The 20,723-nt window shown below is 43.2% G+C and overlaps 1 protein-coding gene across 5 annotated transcripts in view; it reads right to left on the minus strand.

Moving 5' to 3' along the window:
• LOC135512518 (serum response factor-like) overlaps positions 1–20,723 on the minus strand; it is a 58,057-nt gene that overhangs the window by 20,190 nt on the left and 17,144 nt on the right. For 4 of the 5 annotated variants that reach the window (XM_064934617.1, XM_064934614.1, XM_064934619.1 and 1 more), the window contains exon 2: positions 9,480–9,746. In XM_064934617.1, the coding sequence (XP_064790689.1) occupies positions 9,480–9,746 (267 nt within the window). The remainder of the gene's footprint in view (positions 1–9,479; positions 9,747–20,723) is intronic. The other variant, XM_064934615.1, reaches the window with a different exon arrangement.

Consider the following 20,723-nt stretch of genomic DNA (forward strand, 5'->3'; position numbering starts at 1 on the left):
ATTAGGATAGAAAACACTAATGTTTCCAAAACTGTAAAAATATTGTCTGTGAGTATAACAGAACTGATATTGCAGGCGAAATATTGAGGAAAATCCAATCAGGAAGTGCCTCTTATTTTGAAACCTCTCTGTATCCTCCATTTAAAGTGATATCAACCAGATTCCTTTTTCTATGGCTTCCCTAAGGTGTCAACAGTCTTTAGACATAGTTTCAGGCTTTTATTTTGAAAAATGAGCGTGAAAGATCACATTGTGTAAGTTGATAGGTGGGGGCTCTCTGCGCTACAGAGTAAAGCGGCCATTGTTTCTCCCGGTGTTATTGAAAAACCTACACACCCGGTTGATATATTATGGAATATATATTTTAAAAACAATATGAGGATTGATTATAAAAAAACGTTTGACATGTTTCTGTGGACATTATGGATATTATTTGGAATATACAGTGGGGCAAAAAAGTATTTAGTCAGCCACAAATTGTGCAAGTTCTCCCACTTAAAAAGATGAGAGAGGCCTGTAATTTTCATCATAGGTACACTTCAACTATGACAGACAAAATGAGAAAAAAAATCCAGAAAATCACATTGTAGGATTTTTTATTAACTTATTTGCAAATTATGGTGGAAAATAAGTATTACCTCAATTACCTCGTACCCCTGCACATTGACTGGGTACCGGTACTCCTTGTATACTGTATTGCCTTGTTATTTTTTTGTGTTGATATTTCCTTTTTTTAGTTGCTAATTCTTCTTACTATTTAACTCTTCATTGTTGGGAAAGGGCATGTACAGTTGAAGTCGGAAGTTTAAAATGTAGTTGGCTAAGGTGTATGTAAACTCAGGTTCTCACAATTCCTAACATTTAATCCTAGTAAAAATTCCCTTTTTTAGGTCAGTTAGGATCACCACTTTATTTTAAGAATGTGAAATGTCAGAACAATTGTAGAGAGAATGATTTATTTCAGCTTTTATTTCTTTCATCACATTCCTAGTGGGTCAGACGTTTACATACACTCAATTAGTATTTGGTAGCATTGCCTTTAAATTGTTTAACTTCTATCTATTATTACTTTTTTTTATTATGCGTTTTACTTCTCTATTATTTCTCTTTTTTATTTCTCTCTGCATTGTTGGGAAGGGCCCATAAGTAAGTAAGCTTCTCACTGTTTGTAAACAACAGACGTGGACTAAGCATGTGACGAATAACATTTGATTCACGATCAGTGCAGGCTACTGCAGCAGCAGCAAACCAGAGTAACACCCCTGTTGGTTTTTATATGTGACTGATTGAGTGGGTGAGAGGTACTGGATGCACCATGGACTACAGAAGCTTTACTGATAGGGCCCTCCTCTCACTCACACACACACACACACACAGTCCCATGTTGCAGACAGGAAAATAGGGAAGGCATTTTGGGGCTATCACAAAATAGAGGTAGAGGTTCAATAAATGACATCTACTCTCAAATATTTCCATTGAGAATATAATATACATATTAAAATGCATAGTATATGAGTAGTGTCCACTACTAGACATTAATAATTTGTAAACATGCTCCTTATCAGAGACTAGACAAATTAGTATTCCTGACGGCCAAACACACAGAAGGGAGCAGCATAAGCATGGCACAAATGCAAAGCAGAGCAGTGTCCATACTCTCTAAACCTCAAGTCTAATCCACACAGAGAAAGAGAGCTCTACTAGGCCAAGGTCCTTTCCCTCTAGTTAAACAGCATAGGGGGGGGGGGGGGCATGAGATGTGTGTTGTGCTGCTTCTCTACTTGAGAGCTTATCTCATCTGCAGCCGGCTTGGTAGCAATTGAGCCTGGGGTTGAGGTTACTAGCGTGCAAAAATTGGTTGATTTATACATAATTTAGTCTTACCAATATGCGCCATCATATCATGTAATCACAGTTGTGTGTCTATCATATGGCCATTATTTATGTGCATGCATGTCATTATGTGTGGGATAGGATAACAGTAGATCTAGACAAAAGAACTCTGTGCCTCTGGTGTTTGGGTTCAATCACATCAAATCAACAGAGATATATCGACCCGAGAGGAATAGCCCAAAATGCACTGAGTAACTACTATAGTGCTTTTGCCAGGGGCTAAAAGGAGAGAGTGACAGGGTGAGGACCAGTTGTTAGCCGGCAAGACCACAGGGTGGGAGTGAGGGTATGAGGAGTGTCTGAGGTATTCAGGAGGGAGGGCCATGAGGGCCAGGGTTGGGACAGGGGACAGAGAGAGGACAAGGGTGAGTGTATAAACAGCTGAGGGGGCAGTAGACAGCTGGTGGGAGGGGGGGGGGTAACCCAAGCACCTCGGGAGGGGAGTTAACCCTTTCCACACCAGCTGGGACGACAGGGCAGGAGGCCAGCCGGCGTGAAGAGCCACAGGCCACAGCCTTAATAGATGTCATGTCGCAGCCCTTTGGTCTGACATGAGCGGTATGAGAAGACTGCGTTCTTGTGACACTCAAACGCATCCTTCTTCAGTAGTAGCAGTAAGTAAGCCTTGTCTGAACCATAGGGCAGGAGTGAATCTCCTGTTTCTGAAGTGTGAGGTAGCTTGATGAAGTACATCCCCTGGACAGGACGCTAGTCTGTCTCAGGGCCTTACCCCCAATGCCAAACAGAGAGACATTGGGTCCCATTTTTAAAGTCCACCAACCCTGCAATCCCTGGGCGGACATTGCTTCAGTACAGACCTGGGATTCAAATACCACTAAGTATTTCAATTACTTTCAGCGGGGCGGACTAGTAACCGAAAGGTTGCAAGTTCAAATCCCCGAGCTGACAAGGTACAAATCTGTCGTTCTGCCCCTGAACAGGCAGTTAACCCACTGTTCCTAGGCTGTCATTGAAAATAAGAATTTGTTCTTAACTGACTTGCCTAGTAAAATAAAAAAATAAGTTTTGATGTAAGAAAAAAAATATTTGAAAGTACAAGTAGACGAATATTGGAAACTATTTGGAAATACATTAGGAAAGTATTGGCATGCATTGGAAAATAATGAAATGCACAGATACAAATATTTAAAACACGTCATGCATTTGAACCCAGGTCTGTTTGGCAGTGTCGTGTTCAATACCACCTAAAGCAAGACCGATTCAAGACCAAGACCGGAGAGGGGTGAGAGAGTCGAGACCAGGAGGGGAACAAGGGGTCCGAGACCGAGTCAAGACAGAGACCAGAAAAATGCGAGTCTAATTCAAGACCATGATTGTAATTTGTCAAATCGCCACCATAAGAGTTAAAAATGTCCAGTATTTGTGTTCATATTTCAGAAAAACATATGGATTCTTTAGAAAAACGCATGCTGGGGGAAAATAGAGCCACTCAACAAATTATTACTACCCCTCTTCAGTTTTTGTTGGAAAGGAAAGGGTTAACACTGAAGAGTAAAAAGTTCCAATCGGGATTTTTCTTTAGTGGTCTCTGGGAAGATAAATCTAACTAGCATAAGTCAACAATTGGCTTGGCCATCAGAAGCAAGATAGAAGGCGTCTGCCATTCAACTGTATTAGGGCAACAGTTGGAGTGACAGTGGACTCAACCAATCACATTTTGACTTGTAATTGGTGGGACAGTTTTTACAAAAAAAAACATTGGTCTGTGAGCTGTCCCATGCCAAAACCAGTTGAGAGCTGTGTGCTCTTGATGCCTGCAGATGATGTTCAGCTGAAACTAGGCTGTGTTGTTTTGCAACTGTGTAGGCTACTTTGTGCATGATTTCTCTATTGTGCTACATAATTGATAAGACGTATACCTCCACCACACTACTTTGATAAGCATCAGTAGGGATTAAGAAGTGCGTATACGCAACGCCCATTAATTTTTTTGGGGGGGTATACGGCACCTGCGTATAGCCTCTACTACGCCACTGGCCCTTTGTGTTTTACAAAAAGTGCACTCTCCTACAGGAGTGTATTGGTATTACCGTTGCTGTACTTTCAGCATCACAAACCTGTCACACACTGAAGGCCTAGGACCAATAGGATCGCTATTGCACAAACATGTCTATAATAGATATAAAGACTGCACGTATTAATGTTTCAAGAAAGGAGTGTATATATTTGACCCAGAGACAAGACCGAGACACTCAAAATGTTGTCTCAATCCCGGACTCGAGTACTACAACATTGCTGTTTGGTCCTAGGGGTATTTTAAACTTATTTGGAAACAAGGAGGCTATTTGAAAATACTTTGAAATACTTAAAATAGAAGTAGTTGATTTGAAAATACTCAATTTACTATAGGGCAGCTGACCATGGTGTAAGACACATCATTATCAACATTACGTGATCACATTTTCCATAGGCCTTTGTCTGTGCAGGAAACTCCTACAGAAATGGGGGCATTGGACTGAATCGAAGTAAGTCAAATATTGCCACCAGTTACCTGGCACTAATACTCTGTCAGTTCAGCCACGCTATCTCTATGGCCGACTTATCATTGTTCCTCAAACATGTTTGTTTGACCATCTCACTCTGCCTCTACTCTCTCCTCTGAATTCCTCACCACAGGTTGATTGAACCATAACATCTGCATTGGCTTTTGGTTCAGACCGAAAAATATGTTCAACCAAGTTTCTTTTCAACATACTGATGTTGAACATCAGTTATAGTTTTGGTTGAAAACACTAAAAAAGTGGTGAAATACACTAATTTGAACCAGATTTCAACCACAGCCTTGCATTAACCACAGCCTTGCACTCTCCCCAAAGCAACGAGCTCTGAGGCTGCAAGCCAGGCTAGCAGTGTATTAAATGTAGACTACCACAGTGCACTCAAGTTACTCCATCAGTCCGGTGGTACAGAAGAAAACATCTGTCCTTGACATAAAGATTCCACTTACGGGAGCCAACTCTATGAGAGCAGCATTACATTTTCTTGAAACTCTCCTCCAGTAGTATTCTCTACCTGAAACCTGTCTCTTTCTGTCATTCAATCAAACACTACTCATGTCACACAGCTGCATTTATTTATGAAGTGTGCACTATATTCTTTTGTCATTTTTCCATGGGACCTTGGTGAGAGAAGCTTAGTCACTAATGGAACCTTAGCCCCCACACCCCCTACTCCTTTACTTCATCTCCAGCACTGCAACCATCTCTAAGGAAACCAAGACTGACGCAGAGAAAAACACTGACGCAGAGAAACACACCACTTAATATAATGGAGCAGCAACAGGATTTAACAAAGTACGTCCAAATAGATTGTTCGGGGTAAAAAATAAAATAAAAACGTCTGTGCTAGTTGGGACAGAGGAGTTATGGATGGATGGGTCCTCTCTGGGCTAATGTCCCCTCCAGTGAGAATGCCCCCTCCAGTGAGAATGCATGTACTTAAATACCCTCTTACATCTGAGGAACAATATTATACTACTTAAGCCAGGAGAGATATTACCAATCATTTTTACACACACAGACATCGTCAAATTTCTACGTAACACATACACAGCACGCACGCACAGCGCACACACCAACACACAATGGCCTGTCCTTGTGCTCGTTCTTCTATTTAACTGAGGTGACAATTCTTTTCAACTATAAGTAATGTTGTGATGATAGATGAAGTGAGGGGAAAGGAGAATTGCGCCCCCCCCCCCCCCCCCCCCATTGGGGAGATGATTCAGTATTCATGGGAGGTTAAACAAATCTCAAATGAAGGTGACAACTGGCAGCCTACCACTACTTCAGACCCTTTTCTGCTTTGAGTGTGCATCGTAGCTAGCTACAACTTCACTGGTAGCTGTCTGCCCCCCTAATAATCTCCCATTTGCTGGCTCCGAAACTCACGCACTGGCACCCTGCCAGCAACATGGAATTCACGGCTCCTTTTGGGGGACTTCTAAAAAAGGCAAGGCAGCCCAAGTGGAGGAGGTGCAGCCAATGGCAGCTGGCCTGTCCACTTGCTCGCTGTTAAATAAAAAAGGGGGGTAACATAATGTCACAGCCCTCCCTCTCTTGCACAGCGACACATTGCGCTCACCTTCCCCCCATCCACCCACTAAATGTGTCACAGACTCCCTATTTAGGAGTAACCTTGTGATAAGGCTGCATATCTGAGTAAATTAACTTTCCATTATCTCAATGACACTCAATTGTCACAGAATGCCCCCTGCCCTGCTGAAGCCCTCCACAGCCAAAGCTCACCTTGTGTCCAGAGAGACACAGTGGTACAGTGGTGGGAGAGCAGAAGTAGAAAAACTTCATTTACCTACAGCAGTTTTCCATCAACAGGAATAATATAACAGACCTGATTCATTACTATGGGGAATGAGGACTAATAGAGAAAATTAAGCTTTGAATGATTTGAAAAATGAGAACATTATAATTCAATATAATTAATCCCTGAACTAATTGATCACTAATATCTAGAAAAACATACATTTTAAATCTTAGTTTGCATTCTCTGGCCTAGTGGTGTCTTTGTGTGGGAGCTCTGGTGAAAAGAATGCAACAATGTTACAACAGTGGTGGTGAGGAAACACGATCTGCACTAACAACCGCTGGGAACAAATAAAACCACCCCAATTACAACTACGACAATACTAGCAGCCAGGCAGAGAGAGCGGGAGGGAGGGAGTGCAAGAGAGGGGGCATGGTGTCACGAGGATGCTACCCTTACACACAGATCTAGGATCAGTTTACCCTCCCCAAATTATAACCATAACTGTTATGGAGAAAAAAACCACATGCCTTAGATCAGTGCCTTGAGTAACTTGTAACCTCACTACCCTACATTATTCATCTCATATGTATACGTGCAGTGCCTTGCGAAAGTATTCGGCCCCCTTGAACTTTGCGACCTTTTGCCTCATTTCAAGCCTGAAATGTGGCAAAAGGTCGCAAAGTTCAAGGGGTACCGAATACTTTCGCAAGGCACTGTATATACTGTACTCTATATCATCTACTGCATCTTTATGTAATACATGTATCACTAGCCACTTTAACTATGCCACTTTGTTTACATACTCATCTCACATGTATATACTGTACTCAATACCATCTACTGTATCTTGCCTATGCTGCTCTGTACCATCACTCATTCATATATCTTTATGTACATATTCTTTATCCCCTTACGCTTGTGTATAAGACAGTAGTTTTGGAATTGTTAGTTAGATTACTTGTTGGTTATTACTGCATTGTCGGAGCTAGAAGCACAAGCATTTCGCTACACTCGCATTAACATCTGCTAACCATGTGTATGTGACAAATATAATTTGATTTGATTTGAACAGGGAAATACACAAAAAACTAAAGGAGATAGAAGTGACAGATGTAGAGAAAACCTATTGAAAGTAATCATATGATGTACAGTAGTACACACATCATTAGGCTACGACAGGTTTCCAAATGTCACATGATGTTCACAGCATGGCTCGACTGCATCTTGTCACGTGGGTGCTGCTGACCTAACTCTTCTGTTTCACCTTGCACCCGTCCCTCCCTTCATCTCCCCCTCTCCCTCCACCAACCAGACCATAAAGGTGAAATGTTTAGACTAGTTTCTACAGTATGTATGACATAGTGTTCTCAAGACCAACAGTATCTAGAGACTTCAGGGAAGCACAAAGCAGCAGCCTTGAAAACTAAAGCAAAGGGATCCAGAGTTTATCATGGCTACAGTAACCATCTGCCAGCGTCTAACAATACAAGTGTTGATCCCCCACATATACTAAACTTGGATTGCCTTTACAATGAAACCATACTCAAGAGTCTCTCTCTCACACACACATTGATCTTCTACACAATAACTGAACTGAAACCCCATCACCAACCATCCACAGTCTCAATGAGAAATGACATCCAAGGGGACATATCACTGATAACAGCCAAATGTTTCCATTCCATTCCAGTCTTCTTAAATAATATATCCCTATCTACACCCCCCATCCCCCCACTCAAATGTACATACAACCCACCACCACATCACTGTTGCAGGACTCCAAAGACAGCTGCAGCTTATAAGGAATGTGAGGAGCCTCAGCCAAGAGAACAGGCAGGGAAACCATACCATATATGGCCTTGGAGGCAGAATCCATTTTTTTTTTTTACCAATGAGTGAAGCGGGCATTAGTGACTTAACAACCCAAAGGTTGATCACCATCCTCAAGGTAGACAGCAAGTAACTGGCTTGTGAAAACATAAAATGAGCACATAGTGTATGGTCCTCTTCAAAGGAGTGTACTTAAATCAAGTCAACAGCGGAGGAAATCCCGGTGGCTAGCACGTGACTATGTAAGCAACAGCACCACAGTGTTCCATTGGGTAATGAAGCACATCTGACTATAAAGAACATCCAAATGGCTTTAAAACCTTGTAATCTCTTTCCACTGCACATTACAAAGCCTACTACCTTTTTAGAACAGTATCAGGTATATCACTGCACAATTAGAATAGCAATATTGAGCTTCTCATGAAAAACCCTTCTTCCACTAATACAGTGAGTATAACTACAGTGAAGTGCTCATGCTGAATCAGCATGCAAAAAAACCAAAACTTTTATTCTAAAAGGTAAAAAAAATATGTATTATATCACAGACATTATAGGACGACATGAATAATCATACTGTAAAAAAACAAACATCCATACATACATATACAACCGGCTGTACGCTTCTCATAATACAACCCTGACCTGCCTTGACCTACAGGTTTATAGTCAGGGGTTTGAGAGCTTTTCTGTGCCAAGTTCAGCGAGGTAGATTGAAGATGACTTCTAATCCATTCTGTTGAGTGGTTTCGTGTTCCACTACTTTGGTCTGTCTTTTACACCCCTGCTTCCTGACACAAGAGACGTAACCAGGCTGTTTGAGCCAATAAAAAAATATTTAGTAGACAATCAAATAAACCGCAAGCAACAAGCCAAAAGAGGTTGCCTTGAGTTTGACACAAAGGTTTAAAACCAGTGACAAACCACAGCTCATTCTATACATACCAGTAAGCTCATTCTATACATACCAGTAAGAGTTTCCATAACTGAATATGAATCTGATGAACTAGTCTAGTTCTCCTCTGCTGTGCTTGGCTATGAAATTCTGGGGGGATTTGACTGAGAATCTATTATAGTAACTCTCTGGTGCAATATATGTTTTAAGTAAGTTGCTATGTTGACTGCAATTACTGTATTCCTTTAGCATTGAAATACAGACAACAGTTAACAAACAAAAAAATAGCAATGCCATTCTTTGTAAACACTTGGGAACCGGACAGCATGTACAGTACAGGTAAAGTGATGAGCAGAACATGCAGATGTGTTCTGTTTCTGTTCCAAAGCCAGTTTGTTCTGGGTCATTTTCATTAGGGCACTCTGTAGCAAAACGTTTTGCAATGGAAAATGAAAATTAGCATTTTTTATTTGTCAAGTTCATGTACTCCCTCCTTGTTTCAGTCCATTTTTTTTATGTTCGGTGCCTAATGAATACGACCCTGGTCCTTATGGTGAAGAGCAGCAGCAGAACTCACCTTGGTCTCCCCAAGGCTCTCCGACTCAGACACCTGGTAGGTAAGGTCCGTCTCCTCGAAGCCTGTGGCGCTCATACGCTGGTCAGTGGAGGGGTCGTTGCGGGGCGGGGAGTCCGGAGAGTTGAGGCACGTCTGGATGAGGGCCTTGCCTGTCTCGCTGGTGATCATGGGCTGGAGCTTCCGCGTGGCGAACGTGTAGACGTGGCCCGTCTCGCTGGCCACCAGTAGCAGGACCTGGGTTCCTGTCAACGTGGAGAGCTCATAAGCCTGTCATGGCAGGGAGGGAGAGAGTCCGCATCAACATCCAATATCAGTTTCAACATCCATATTAGCTTCAGTTTTAGCATGAGCATCAACATCAGTCTGCATCATGTGCCAAAATAAACGAAGTAAGCTGACATCCCACCACGTTCTTAATAACTGAAACAAATTATTTAAAACTTTCCTTACCAACACAGACAAGACTTAATTGTAATAGGAAAAAACATAGTTCTTGGTGGTGTTACCCACAGATAACTGGTTGCAGCCAACTAGCCAAGAAACACACTGCAAGTCTAAAAATACCTCTCTGGTGAATTCTGGACATATAGCACAAATGTAGCTAAAATATTATGAGATAAAAGGTTCAAGAATAGAGTGTGATATTGTGAGAATAATTGCGTTCCTTATGATGGTGTTTTTGTTGTAAGGGAGAGAAAGGAAAGGGGGAGTGGTAATAACCATGTACAGTGCCTTCGGAAAGTATTCACACCACTTGACATTTTCCACTTTGCTACGTTACAGCCTTATTCTAAAACAGATTAAAAAAAATAAATACATTTCAGCAATCTATACACAATAACCCATAATGACAAAGCGAAAAACAGAAATACCTTATTTACTTAAGTATTCAGACCCTTTGCTATGAGACTCTAAATTGAGCTCAGGTGCATCCTGTTTCCATTGATCATCCTTGTGATGTTTATATGGCTTGATTGGGGTCCACCTGTGGCAAATTCAATTGATTGGACATGATTTGGGAAAAAAAATAGCCATGAGGTCAAATAAATTGTCCATAGAGCTCAGAGACATGATTGTGTCGAGGCACAGATCTGGGGAAGGGTACCAAAAAATATCTGCAGCATTGAAGAAGGTCCCCAAGAACACAGTGGCCTCCATAATTCTTAAATGGAAATAGATTGGAACCAGCAAGACTCTTCCTAGAGCTGGCCTCAAGGCCAAACTGAGCAATTAGGGTGAGAAAGTTCCTCTGTGGAGATGGGAGAACCTTCTAGAATGACAACTATCTCTGCAGCAGTCTACCAATCCGGCCTTTATGGTAGAGTGGCCAGACGGAAGGCAATCCTCAGTAAAAGGCGCATGACAACCCACTTGGAGTTTGCCAAAGGGCACCTAAAGGACTCAGACCATGAGAAACAATATTCTCTGGTCTGATGAAACCAAGATTGAACTCTTTGGCCTGAATGCCAAGTGTCACCTCTGGAGGAAACCTGGCACCATCCCTACGGTGAAGCATGGTGGTGGCAGCATCAAGCTGTGGGGATGTTTTTTCAGCCGCAGGGACTGGGAGACTAATCAGGATCGAGGCAAAGATGAATGGAGCAAAGTACAGAGAGATTGTTGATGAAAACCTGCTCTGAGTGTTCAGGACATCAGACTGGGTTGAAGGTTCACCTTCCAACAGGACAACAACCCTAAGCACACAGCCATGACAATGCAGGAGTGGCTTCGGGAAAGCCTTGAATGTCCTTGAGTGGCCCAGCCAGAGCCCGGACTTGAACATCTCTGGAGAGACCTGAAAATAGACCTGATAATGCTCCCCATCCAACCTGACAGAGGTTGAAAGAGAAGAATGGGAGAAACTCCCCAAATACAGGTGTGCCAAGCTTGTTGCGTCCCAAGAAGACTATGCTGCAATCGCTTCCGAAAGCTGCTTCAAAGAAGTACTGAGTAAAGGGTCTGAATACTTATGTAAATCTGATATTTCAGTTTTTTATTTTTAATAATTTAGCAAACATGTTTTTGCTTTGTAATTATGGGGTATTGTGTATAGATTGATGAGGAAAATGTTTTAGGCTGTAACGTAACAAAATGTGGAAAAAGCCAAGGGGTCTGAATATTTTTTCAAAGGCACTGTAGATGTTAAATAGAGGACATGAGCAATGACTCCTCTCACAAGCTGTGATACATTAGAACATGAGCTGTCCCTCCTTGTCATACATTACACCAGACATCTCACACACACACACACACACACACAAACACACACACACACACACCAGTGGTATAAGTAACTAACCTTGCACGAGCGAGCCGGAACAGCTCATAGGAGCAGGGGCCTATCTCCTGTTTCTGTGGCGTGAGGCATCTTGATGTGCAAGTACACTCCCTGGACAGGACACTAGTCTATCACAGGCCCTTTCCCCCAATCTGTCTCCTTAATATGGAGTGCCAATCAGGGACGCATCAGGCCCCATTTTTGGTCTTTGGTTTGACTCGGTCAGAGATCGAACACTCTAACCACAAAGCCAGTTGTGTAGTGTTCCACAAATACAGCACAGGTCTTGCATCAGATATGCAACCCACACCATGAGCTATTCTCACACAGACTTATTGTTGCACTTGGAGTGAACCTTGTGCACTCCCTGAGAGAGCCTTTTGATTTACTTGTGTGATCAGTAAAGTGTAGGATGCTTCTGGTGGCACGTTTTTCAGAGAGAAAGGGAGAAAAGGAGAGAGATGTAGAGTAGGCAGACGACCATTACCATCACCTTAATGAATACAATTTGTTGGCTGATGAATGATTTCATTGTTAGCCACAGGGTATCATTCTGGCAGAAATGCAGAGTAGGAAGGAGGACTAGAGGATGGCTGTCATTCACACAACCAACAATTGCTTCTTTACCTTTATCAAATAACCTATGCTATATCATAGGATCTATACTGTTAAACTACAGTGCCGTTACCACATGAGAAATTTCTGTCAAACAGTACTCGCATCAAAAGTATCAATACAGTTACTTTAAGTTACATTCTCTCAAGGAACTTACCGGTTCCTAGCTTTCAAGGGACTTTCAGACATCACAAGGTTTGGAAGTGTGGCAACATGTTACTTAGTTCATTGTTAGCCTGTCATCTCATTTTCAGATATGATGTACTGCATTAATTTAATGTAGCAATTGGACAATGCTGAAGCTACTCAGATGATTAGATAATCATCGTTTGGCAGGAGTGAAATGCAACTCCACATGAAATAAAGGTAGAAGGGCCTCCCGAGTGGCGCAGCGGTCTAAGGCACTGCATCACGTCACTACAGACCCGGGTTCTATTCTGGGCTGTATCACAGCTGGATGTGTTCGGGACTCCCATAGGGCACAATTGGCCCAGCATAATCCGGGTTTGGTTGAGGGGGGGGGGGTCTTTACTTGGCTCATCGTGCTCTAGCGACTCCTTCTGGCGGGCCGGGCGCCTGCAGGCTGACTTTGGTCACCAGGTGAACAGTTTTTCCTCAGACACATTGGTGTGGCTGGCTTCCGGGTTAAGCAGGCGGGTGTTAAGAAGTTTGGTTTGGTGGGTCATGTTTCAGAGGATGCATGACTCAACCTTCACCTCCGGATCCCATTGGGGAGTTGCAGGGATGAGACAAGATCAAAATTGGAGGGAAAAAGGGGAAAATAAATAGAGGGTCAATGAGTGTATGAGCAACTTCCAACACTCTTTCTGTGGGTCTGTCATACTTGCTAGGCCAGCGGTGCAGGCTTCACTTCTAGAGCTGATGTGTCTAATGAACGAATCAAAGACAGCCAGCTTCTGGAAATATATGCATGCTCTGAAAAGCAGCGAAGATGAGACCTGTGGTTGGCTGGACACACTTCACCATTTAATTATTCAGCTTCAGTGGGCCATGCGGAAATATTCTTAGAAATGGAGTGCGTACAGTATGCAGCGCTCAGTAACACTTCCAATTGATTTTATCCATAATTCAAAGACAGAGGATGTCTTGCTGTACCAAGAACTGTGTGATCAGCTTGTCTCAGCCATACCAGGGCTATATGTGTGTGTCAGGGTGGCTTGGCCAATACCCAAGTGCACGGCTTGATAACTACATAGTGTTGAAAATGGGAGTTTGTTCATTCCTAATTGTACCCTCTGTCATTCAAGCTTGTTTGCTTTATAGTCCAGGGCCTGAGCAAAAAAAAAACATTACGTGGTGGATTAAAGCATGAAATTTGGTACAAACATTCTTCAGGCGATATAAAAACATCCTAGAAGGGGTGCCCATTTCAAACTTCACCAGGAAACGTGTTATTGCAAAAATACCAAATGGTTGCCATAATAGCTGGTATTTGACCCGAAGAAAATGTATGCAAGTATGATGCAACAGATAAAATCATGACATTTAGTGACATATCAAATCGAGGTTTGTCACGTACACAGACTAGCAGATGTTAAAGCAGGTGAAGCGAAATGCTAGTGTTCCTAGCTCCAGCAGTGCAGTAAGTGTCTAACAGTACAATACAAAAAAAGCAGTACAAATACTAATACACAAATAATCCCCCCCCCCAAAAGAGTCAAAATCAAGAAATCAACAAGTATCAGAATGAGCAATATCAGAACAAGCAATGTCAGAGTCTGGAGTACTAATACGTGGTGTATAGACAGTATGGACAATATACAAGTAAGAAAAGGTATCTATGGCAGTGGTTATATAGGATGAGCTATGTTGAGAATGCAGTATGTACATATAAACTGTAATCAATTACCTTTATTTCTCAGAGTAAATAAATCAACAAAACAATATTTCACAAATGCTACTCTTATCTGTTTCCAACTACAGACACGATTTCAGAACAACAATAATTAATAAGTGATCAGTGTTCAATGACTATATATACATAGGGCAGTAGACAAAAATACATGGCAGAGTACCGGGCAGTAGCCGGCTAGTGACAGTGTCTAACGTGCAGGGCAGGGAACCGGGTGGAGGCCGGCTAGTGATGACTGTTAAAAAGTCTGATGGGCCCAGCTTTGATGCACCTGTACGGTCTCAGTCTGGTAGCAGGGTGTGACAAGCCGGAACTCGGGTGGCTGAGGTCCTTGATTATCTTTTTGGCCTTCCTGTATCACCGGGTGCTGTAGATGTCCTTAGGGTATGCAGTGTGCCCCCGGTGATGTGTTGGGCTGACCTAACCACCCTCTGGAGAGCCCTGCAGCCCGACAGAATGCTCTCGATGGTGTATCTATAGAAGTTTTGGAGGGTCCTAGGAGCCCAGTCGAATTTCTTCATCCTCTTGAGGTTGAAGAGGCGCTGTTGCGACTTCACCACGGTGCCGATGTGGAGGGAGCATTTCAGGTCCTCAGTGAGAAACTTGAAGCTTTTGACTCTCTCCACTGCGGCCCCGTTGGGCATGCTCACTGCAGCCTCCTCAGTTCCTTTGTTTTATTGACATTGAGGTTATTGAGACCTCCTCCCTGTAGGCTGTCTCGTTGTTGTTGGTAATCGGGCCTACCACTGTTGTGTTGTCAGCAAACTTAATGATGGTGTTGGAATCTTGTGCGGCCACGCAGCATTGGTGAAAGTGAGTACAGAAGGGGACTAAGCACATACCCCTTAGCGGCCTCCGTTTTGAGGATAAGCGTGGTGGAGCAGTTTTGTTGCCAACCTTCACCACCTGGGGTCGAGGTTCAGACCCAGGGCTCTGAGCTTAGAGGGCACTATGGTGTTGAAGACTGAGTTGTAGTCGATTAACAACATTCTCACATGTATTACTCTTGTCAAGGTGGGATAGGGCAGCATGTAGTGCAATGGCGATTGTGATATGGAAACATCCTAGAAGCGGTGTTCATTGTAAACTTTAGGCAGGAAGCGGAATTCAGAATGGCTGCCAATGTAGATGTAATGAATCCATAGTTTAAAATAGCTTTGTAAGTGTTACAGATGCATCATTGAGAGCATCCTGTCGGGCTGTATCACCGCCTGGTACGGCAATTGCACCGTCCAGAACCGCAGGGCTCTCCAGAAGCTGGTGCGGTCAGCCCAACACATCTCCGGGAGCACACTGCCTGCCCTCCAGGACATCTACAGCACACAGTGTCACAGGAAGGCCAAGAAGATTGTCAAGGACCTCAGCCACCTGAGCAATGGCCTGTTCACCCCACTACCATCTAGAAGGAGACAGTACAGGTGCATCAAAGCTGGAACCGAGACAGAAGCTGTTTTTCAATCTCCAAGCCATAAGACTGTTAAATAGTCACCACTAGCCGGCCTACACCAAGTACCTTGCAGGGGTCTTCACGGGTCCAAAAAGTTAGACCCGAGGACAAATCAGAACTGACCTGAATGGACCCCAATTTTTTAAAATAAAATAACAAAAATGGGGACCTGGACGGAACAGAGAATAATCAGACCTGAATGGACCCGAGGAACACTCGACATAAGGTACTGGTCAGGTCTAACAGGTCCAGGTCTAGACCAGAATGGGCACGGGTGACAAAAAAATATGTTTATCAGCTAACTTGCTTTTCTGGTGAATGAATAATTCTATATAGATGTTGGCTAGGCCTTCTATACGTCAATAAATTCACCTTATTAGCAGAGCCGTGGAGCCGTGGTTGGGTCTATCAGCTGTAGTTACATAGAATTTCAGAGCCAAACCCAACGGGTTTGTATCTTGGGTATATCAGTTCCACCCAGACCCATAACGACATCTAGTACCCTGGCCTGAACCTTAGTCACTGTTACTAGCCATCTACCACCCTGTACTCTACCCTGCACCTTAAAGACTGCTGCCCTATGTACACTGGTCACTTTAATAAATGTTTACATACCGTTTTACCCACTTGATATGTTTTTCCACTCCTCAATTGACGAGTGTTGGTGATCGTGTGCCCACTGGCGCCACTTTGTTTTTAGCTGACAGGAGTGGAACCTGGTGTGGTCGTCTGCTGCAATAGCCCATCTGTGACAAAGGTCGACTAGTTGTACGTTCCGAGATGCAATTCAGCACACCACTGTTGTACTGAGCCCTTATTTGTCCGTTTGTGGCCCTCCCGTTAGATTGCCATTCTCCTTTGACCTCTAATATAAACAAGCTGTTTTCACCCACAGGACTAATGCTGACTGGCAACTGTTTACTCCTGTCCTATGCCGTACCTTGATTCTATTACTATTGATGATATCTGGAAATGTACATGTACACCCTGGCCCATCTACTGTTGCTAGCCCCAATTCTGACTTGAGCTTTGATATCTGCTTCACTGATTTCTGCTCTCGTAAAAGCCTGGGTTTTCTGCACGTTAGCACTAGAAGCTTATTACCTAAAATGGATCAATTGAAAGTGTGGGTTAACAGCTCCAATCCAGATGTGTTGGTCATTACGGAGATGTGGTTTAGAAAGAGTGCTTTGAATACCACCAAGTCTGTCCCCCAAAAAATGTATTTGCTGGTTTTAACAATTCAACTTTCAAATATCTCTTTGTTGACTGTTGCTGGGTGCTATCGTCCTCCATCAGCACCAGCCTGAATTTGTCCTGCTTCGTGACCTAAACTGTGACACACTTAAACCACCTGACCAAGTCCTAAAGCAATGGGACTCCCTGAATCTTTATCAGATTATTACCAATCCCACAAAGTGTGACTTCAAACACCCAGGCAAGGCTACTCTCCTCGATGTTATCCTCACAAATAATCCTGATAGGTATCAGTCTGGTGTTTTCTGTAATGGCCTTAGTGATCACTGTTTTACAGCCTGTATTTGTAATGGCTGCTCAGTGAAAAAAAAAACGGTCCTGATTTGTCATAGGACGTTTGCTAAAAAACTTTAATGAGCAAGCCTTCGTTCATGAACTGGCCTCTGTAAAATGGTATGAATGAGCTTGATGGGCCAAGTGTCTTCGACAGAGGGTTTCTTTTTTGATATTGTCAGTGGTATTGTTAACACCCCCATAAAGAACATTTAAAAAAAATAGGTTCAGCCCCTGATTCGACCGTGATGTTGCATAGTTACTCCACCTCAAGAATTGCATTTGGCGAAAGGCTCGGTACACGCATACTCAGGCTGACTGGCTTTCCTTCAGGCAAATGAGAAATAAGTGCACTCAGGCTATCCGGAAGGCCAAAGTTAGTTACTTTAAGGAGCAGTTCTCCCTCTGTGCGTCAAACCCCAAGAAGTTCTGGAAAACGGTTAAAGACCTGGAGAATAAACCCTCCTCTTCACAGCTGTCCATGTCCCTTAATGTTGATGATGTGGTTGTTACTGACAAGAAGCACATGGCTGAGCTCTGTTATAGGCCTATTTCTATTTCGCCCTGTTTATCAAAAGTGTTGGAAAAACTTGTCAATAATCAACTGACTGGCTTTCTTAATGTCTATAGTATTCTCTGGGGTATGCAATCCGGTTTCCTCTCAGGTTATGGATGTGTCACTGCAACCTTAAAGGTCCTCAATGATGTCACCATTGCCCTTGATTCTAAGCAATATTGTGCTGCCAGTATTATTGACTTTGTCAAAGTGCCCCCAAAAGAAGCTCGTCAAAGGTAAGGCATGAATTATATTTTTATTTCTGCGTGTTGTGTCGCGCCTGCAGATAATAGCATTGTTTGCTTTTGCTGTAAAGCATTTTTGAAATCGGACACGATGGGTGGATCAACAAGAAGTTTCTTTCATTTGCTGTATTGGACTTGTTAAAATGTGTGAAAGTTTTATGTCCCAAAAATATTTTTGAATTTCGCACGCTGCCTTTTCAGTGGAATGTTGTCGAGGGGTTCCGCTAGCGGAATTAAAAAATATATTTAAAAAAACATTTAGGCTTGCCATAAAGGGGTTGAATACTTGACTCAAGACATTTCACGTCTTCATTTTTATTAATTTGTAGACATTTCTAAAAACATAATTCTTCTTTGACATTATGGGGCCAGTGGCACAGAATTTCCTTTTTTTATTTAGGCTGTAACAACAAATTGTGGAGAAAGTCAAGGGTTGTGAATGCTTTCTGAAGGCACTGTATGCTCTATTTCTGGCCTTACATAATAAAAAAAGTGGTCAGATGAAGCAGATGCTAAGCTACAGGACTGTTTTGCTAGCACAGACTGGAATATATTCCGGGATTCCTCCTATTGCATTGAGGAGTACACCACATCCGTCATTGGCTTCATCAATAAGTGCATCGATGACGTCGTCCCCACAGTGACCGTATGTACATATCCATGGTTTCTGGATGGGGTTACAGGCAACACCGCACTGAGCTAAAGGCTAGAGTTGCCTCTTTCAAGGAGCAGGACTTAAAAGAAATCCCACTATGCCCTCAGACGAACCATCAAACAGACAAAGTGTCAATACAGGACCAAGATCGAATCATACTACACAGGCTCTGACGCTCGTCGGATGTGACGGGGCTTGCAAACCAGTACAGACTACAAAAGGGAAGCACAGCCGAGAGCTGCCCAGTGACACAAACCTACCAGACGGGCTAAACTACTTCTATGCTCGCTTCGAGGCAAATGACACCGAAACATGCATGAGAGCACCAGCTGATCCGGAAGACTACTACCTTTAAACTGGTCAGCATTCACAAGGCCGCAGGGCCAGACAGATTACCTGGATGTGTACTGTGAGCATGCGCTGACCAACTGGAAAGTGTCTTCACTGATATTTTCAACCTCTTCCTGTCCAAGTCTGTAATACCAACATGTTTTAAGCAGACCACCATAGTCCCTGTGCCCAAGAACACTAAGGAAACCTGCCTAAAAGACTACCAATCCGTAGCACTCATGTCTGTAGCCATGAAGTGCTTGGAAAGGCTGGTCATGGCTCACAACACAATTATCCTAGAAACCCTAGACCCACTCCAATTTGCATACCGCCCTAACAGATCCACAGATGATGCAATCACTATTGTACTCCACACCTGGACAAAAGCAACACTTACGTGATAATGCTGTTCATTGTCTACAGCTCAGTGTTCAACACCATAGTGCCGTCAGAGTTGATCAATACGCTAAGGACCCTGGGAGCAAACACCTCCCTCTGCAACTGGATCTTGGACTTCCTGACAACACATCCGCCATGCTGATACTCAACACAGGGGCCCCTCAGGGGTGCATGCTCAGTACCCTGCTGTACTCCCTGTTCACTCATGACTGCACGGCCAGGCACGACTCCAACACCATCATTACGTTTGCCAATGACACAACAGTGGTAGGCCTGATCACCGACAAGACAGCCTCAGAGACCTGGCTGTGTGGTGCCAGGACAACAACCTCTCCCTCAACGTGATCAAGACAAAGAAGATCATTGTGGACTACAGGAAAAAGAGAACAGAGCACACCCCCATTCTCATCGACGGGGTTGAAAGTTTCAAGTTCCTTGGTGTCCACATCACCAACATACTAACATGGTCCAAGCACACCAAGACAGTAATTACCTTTATTTAACTAGACAAGTCAGTTAAGAACAAATTCTTATTTTCAATAATGGCCTAGGAACAGTGGGTTAACTGCCTGTTCAGGGGCAGAATGACAGATTTGTACCTTGTCAGCTCATGAAGAGGGCACAACAAAACCTATTCCCCCTCATGAGATTCAAAAGATTTGTCATGGGTCATCAGATCCTCAAAAAGGTTCTACAGCTGCACCATCAAGAGCATCCTGATAGTTTGCGTCACTGTCTGGTATGGCAACTGCTCGGCCTCCGACCCCCCACCCCTTTTACACTGCTGCTACTCTGTTGTTATCATCTATGCATAGCCACTTTTATAACTCTACCTACATGTGCATATTACCTCAACTAATCGGTGCCCCCCTGTATATAGTCTCGCTATTTTACTGCTGCTCTTTAATTACTTGTTACTTTTATTTCTTATTCTTTTTTAACTGCATTGTTGCTAGGGGCTCATAAGTAAGCATTTCACTGTAAGGTCTACACTGGTTGTATTCGGCGCATGTGACTAATCAAATGTGATTTACATGTAAAGCTTTGGGGCATGTGGCTCCATTGAAGCAGTCACACAAATTAGCACTGTGGTGATGAACAGTCATTCAGATCTATCTATACATTAAAGCTCAGGGGCATGATAATTTTGAGCAGTAGTAAAATCCTGGTCTTGGAGAAATAGACTTGCTAGAGGGTGTGCAGGCTTGACATGCCTTTGAATGAGCCTGCAGAGCCTTTTCTGAACCAGAGGCAGATTTCAGATCTAGAAATCCATTAATTTCAACCATTTTACACTGCCCTGGCCTGCACCCTCA

The sequence above is a fragment of the Oncorhynchus masou genome, chromosome 24 (genome assembly GCF_036934945.1).
Source record: "Oncorhynchus masou masou isolate Uvic2021 chromosome 24, UVic_Omas_1.1, whole genome shotgun sequence".
In the NCBI taxonomy this organism is placed as follows: domain Eukaryota; kingdom Metazoa; phylum Chordata; class Actinopteri; order Salmoniformes; family Salmonidae; genus Oncorhynchus; species Oncorhynchus masou.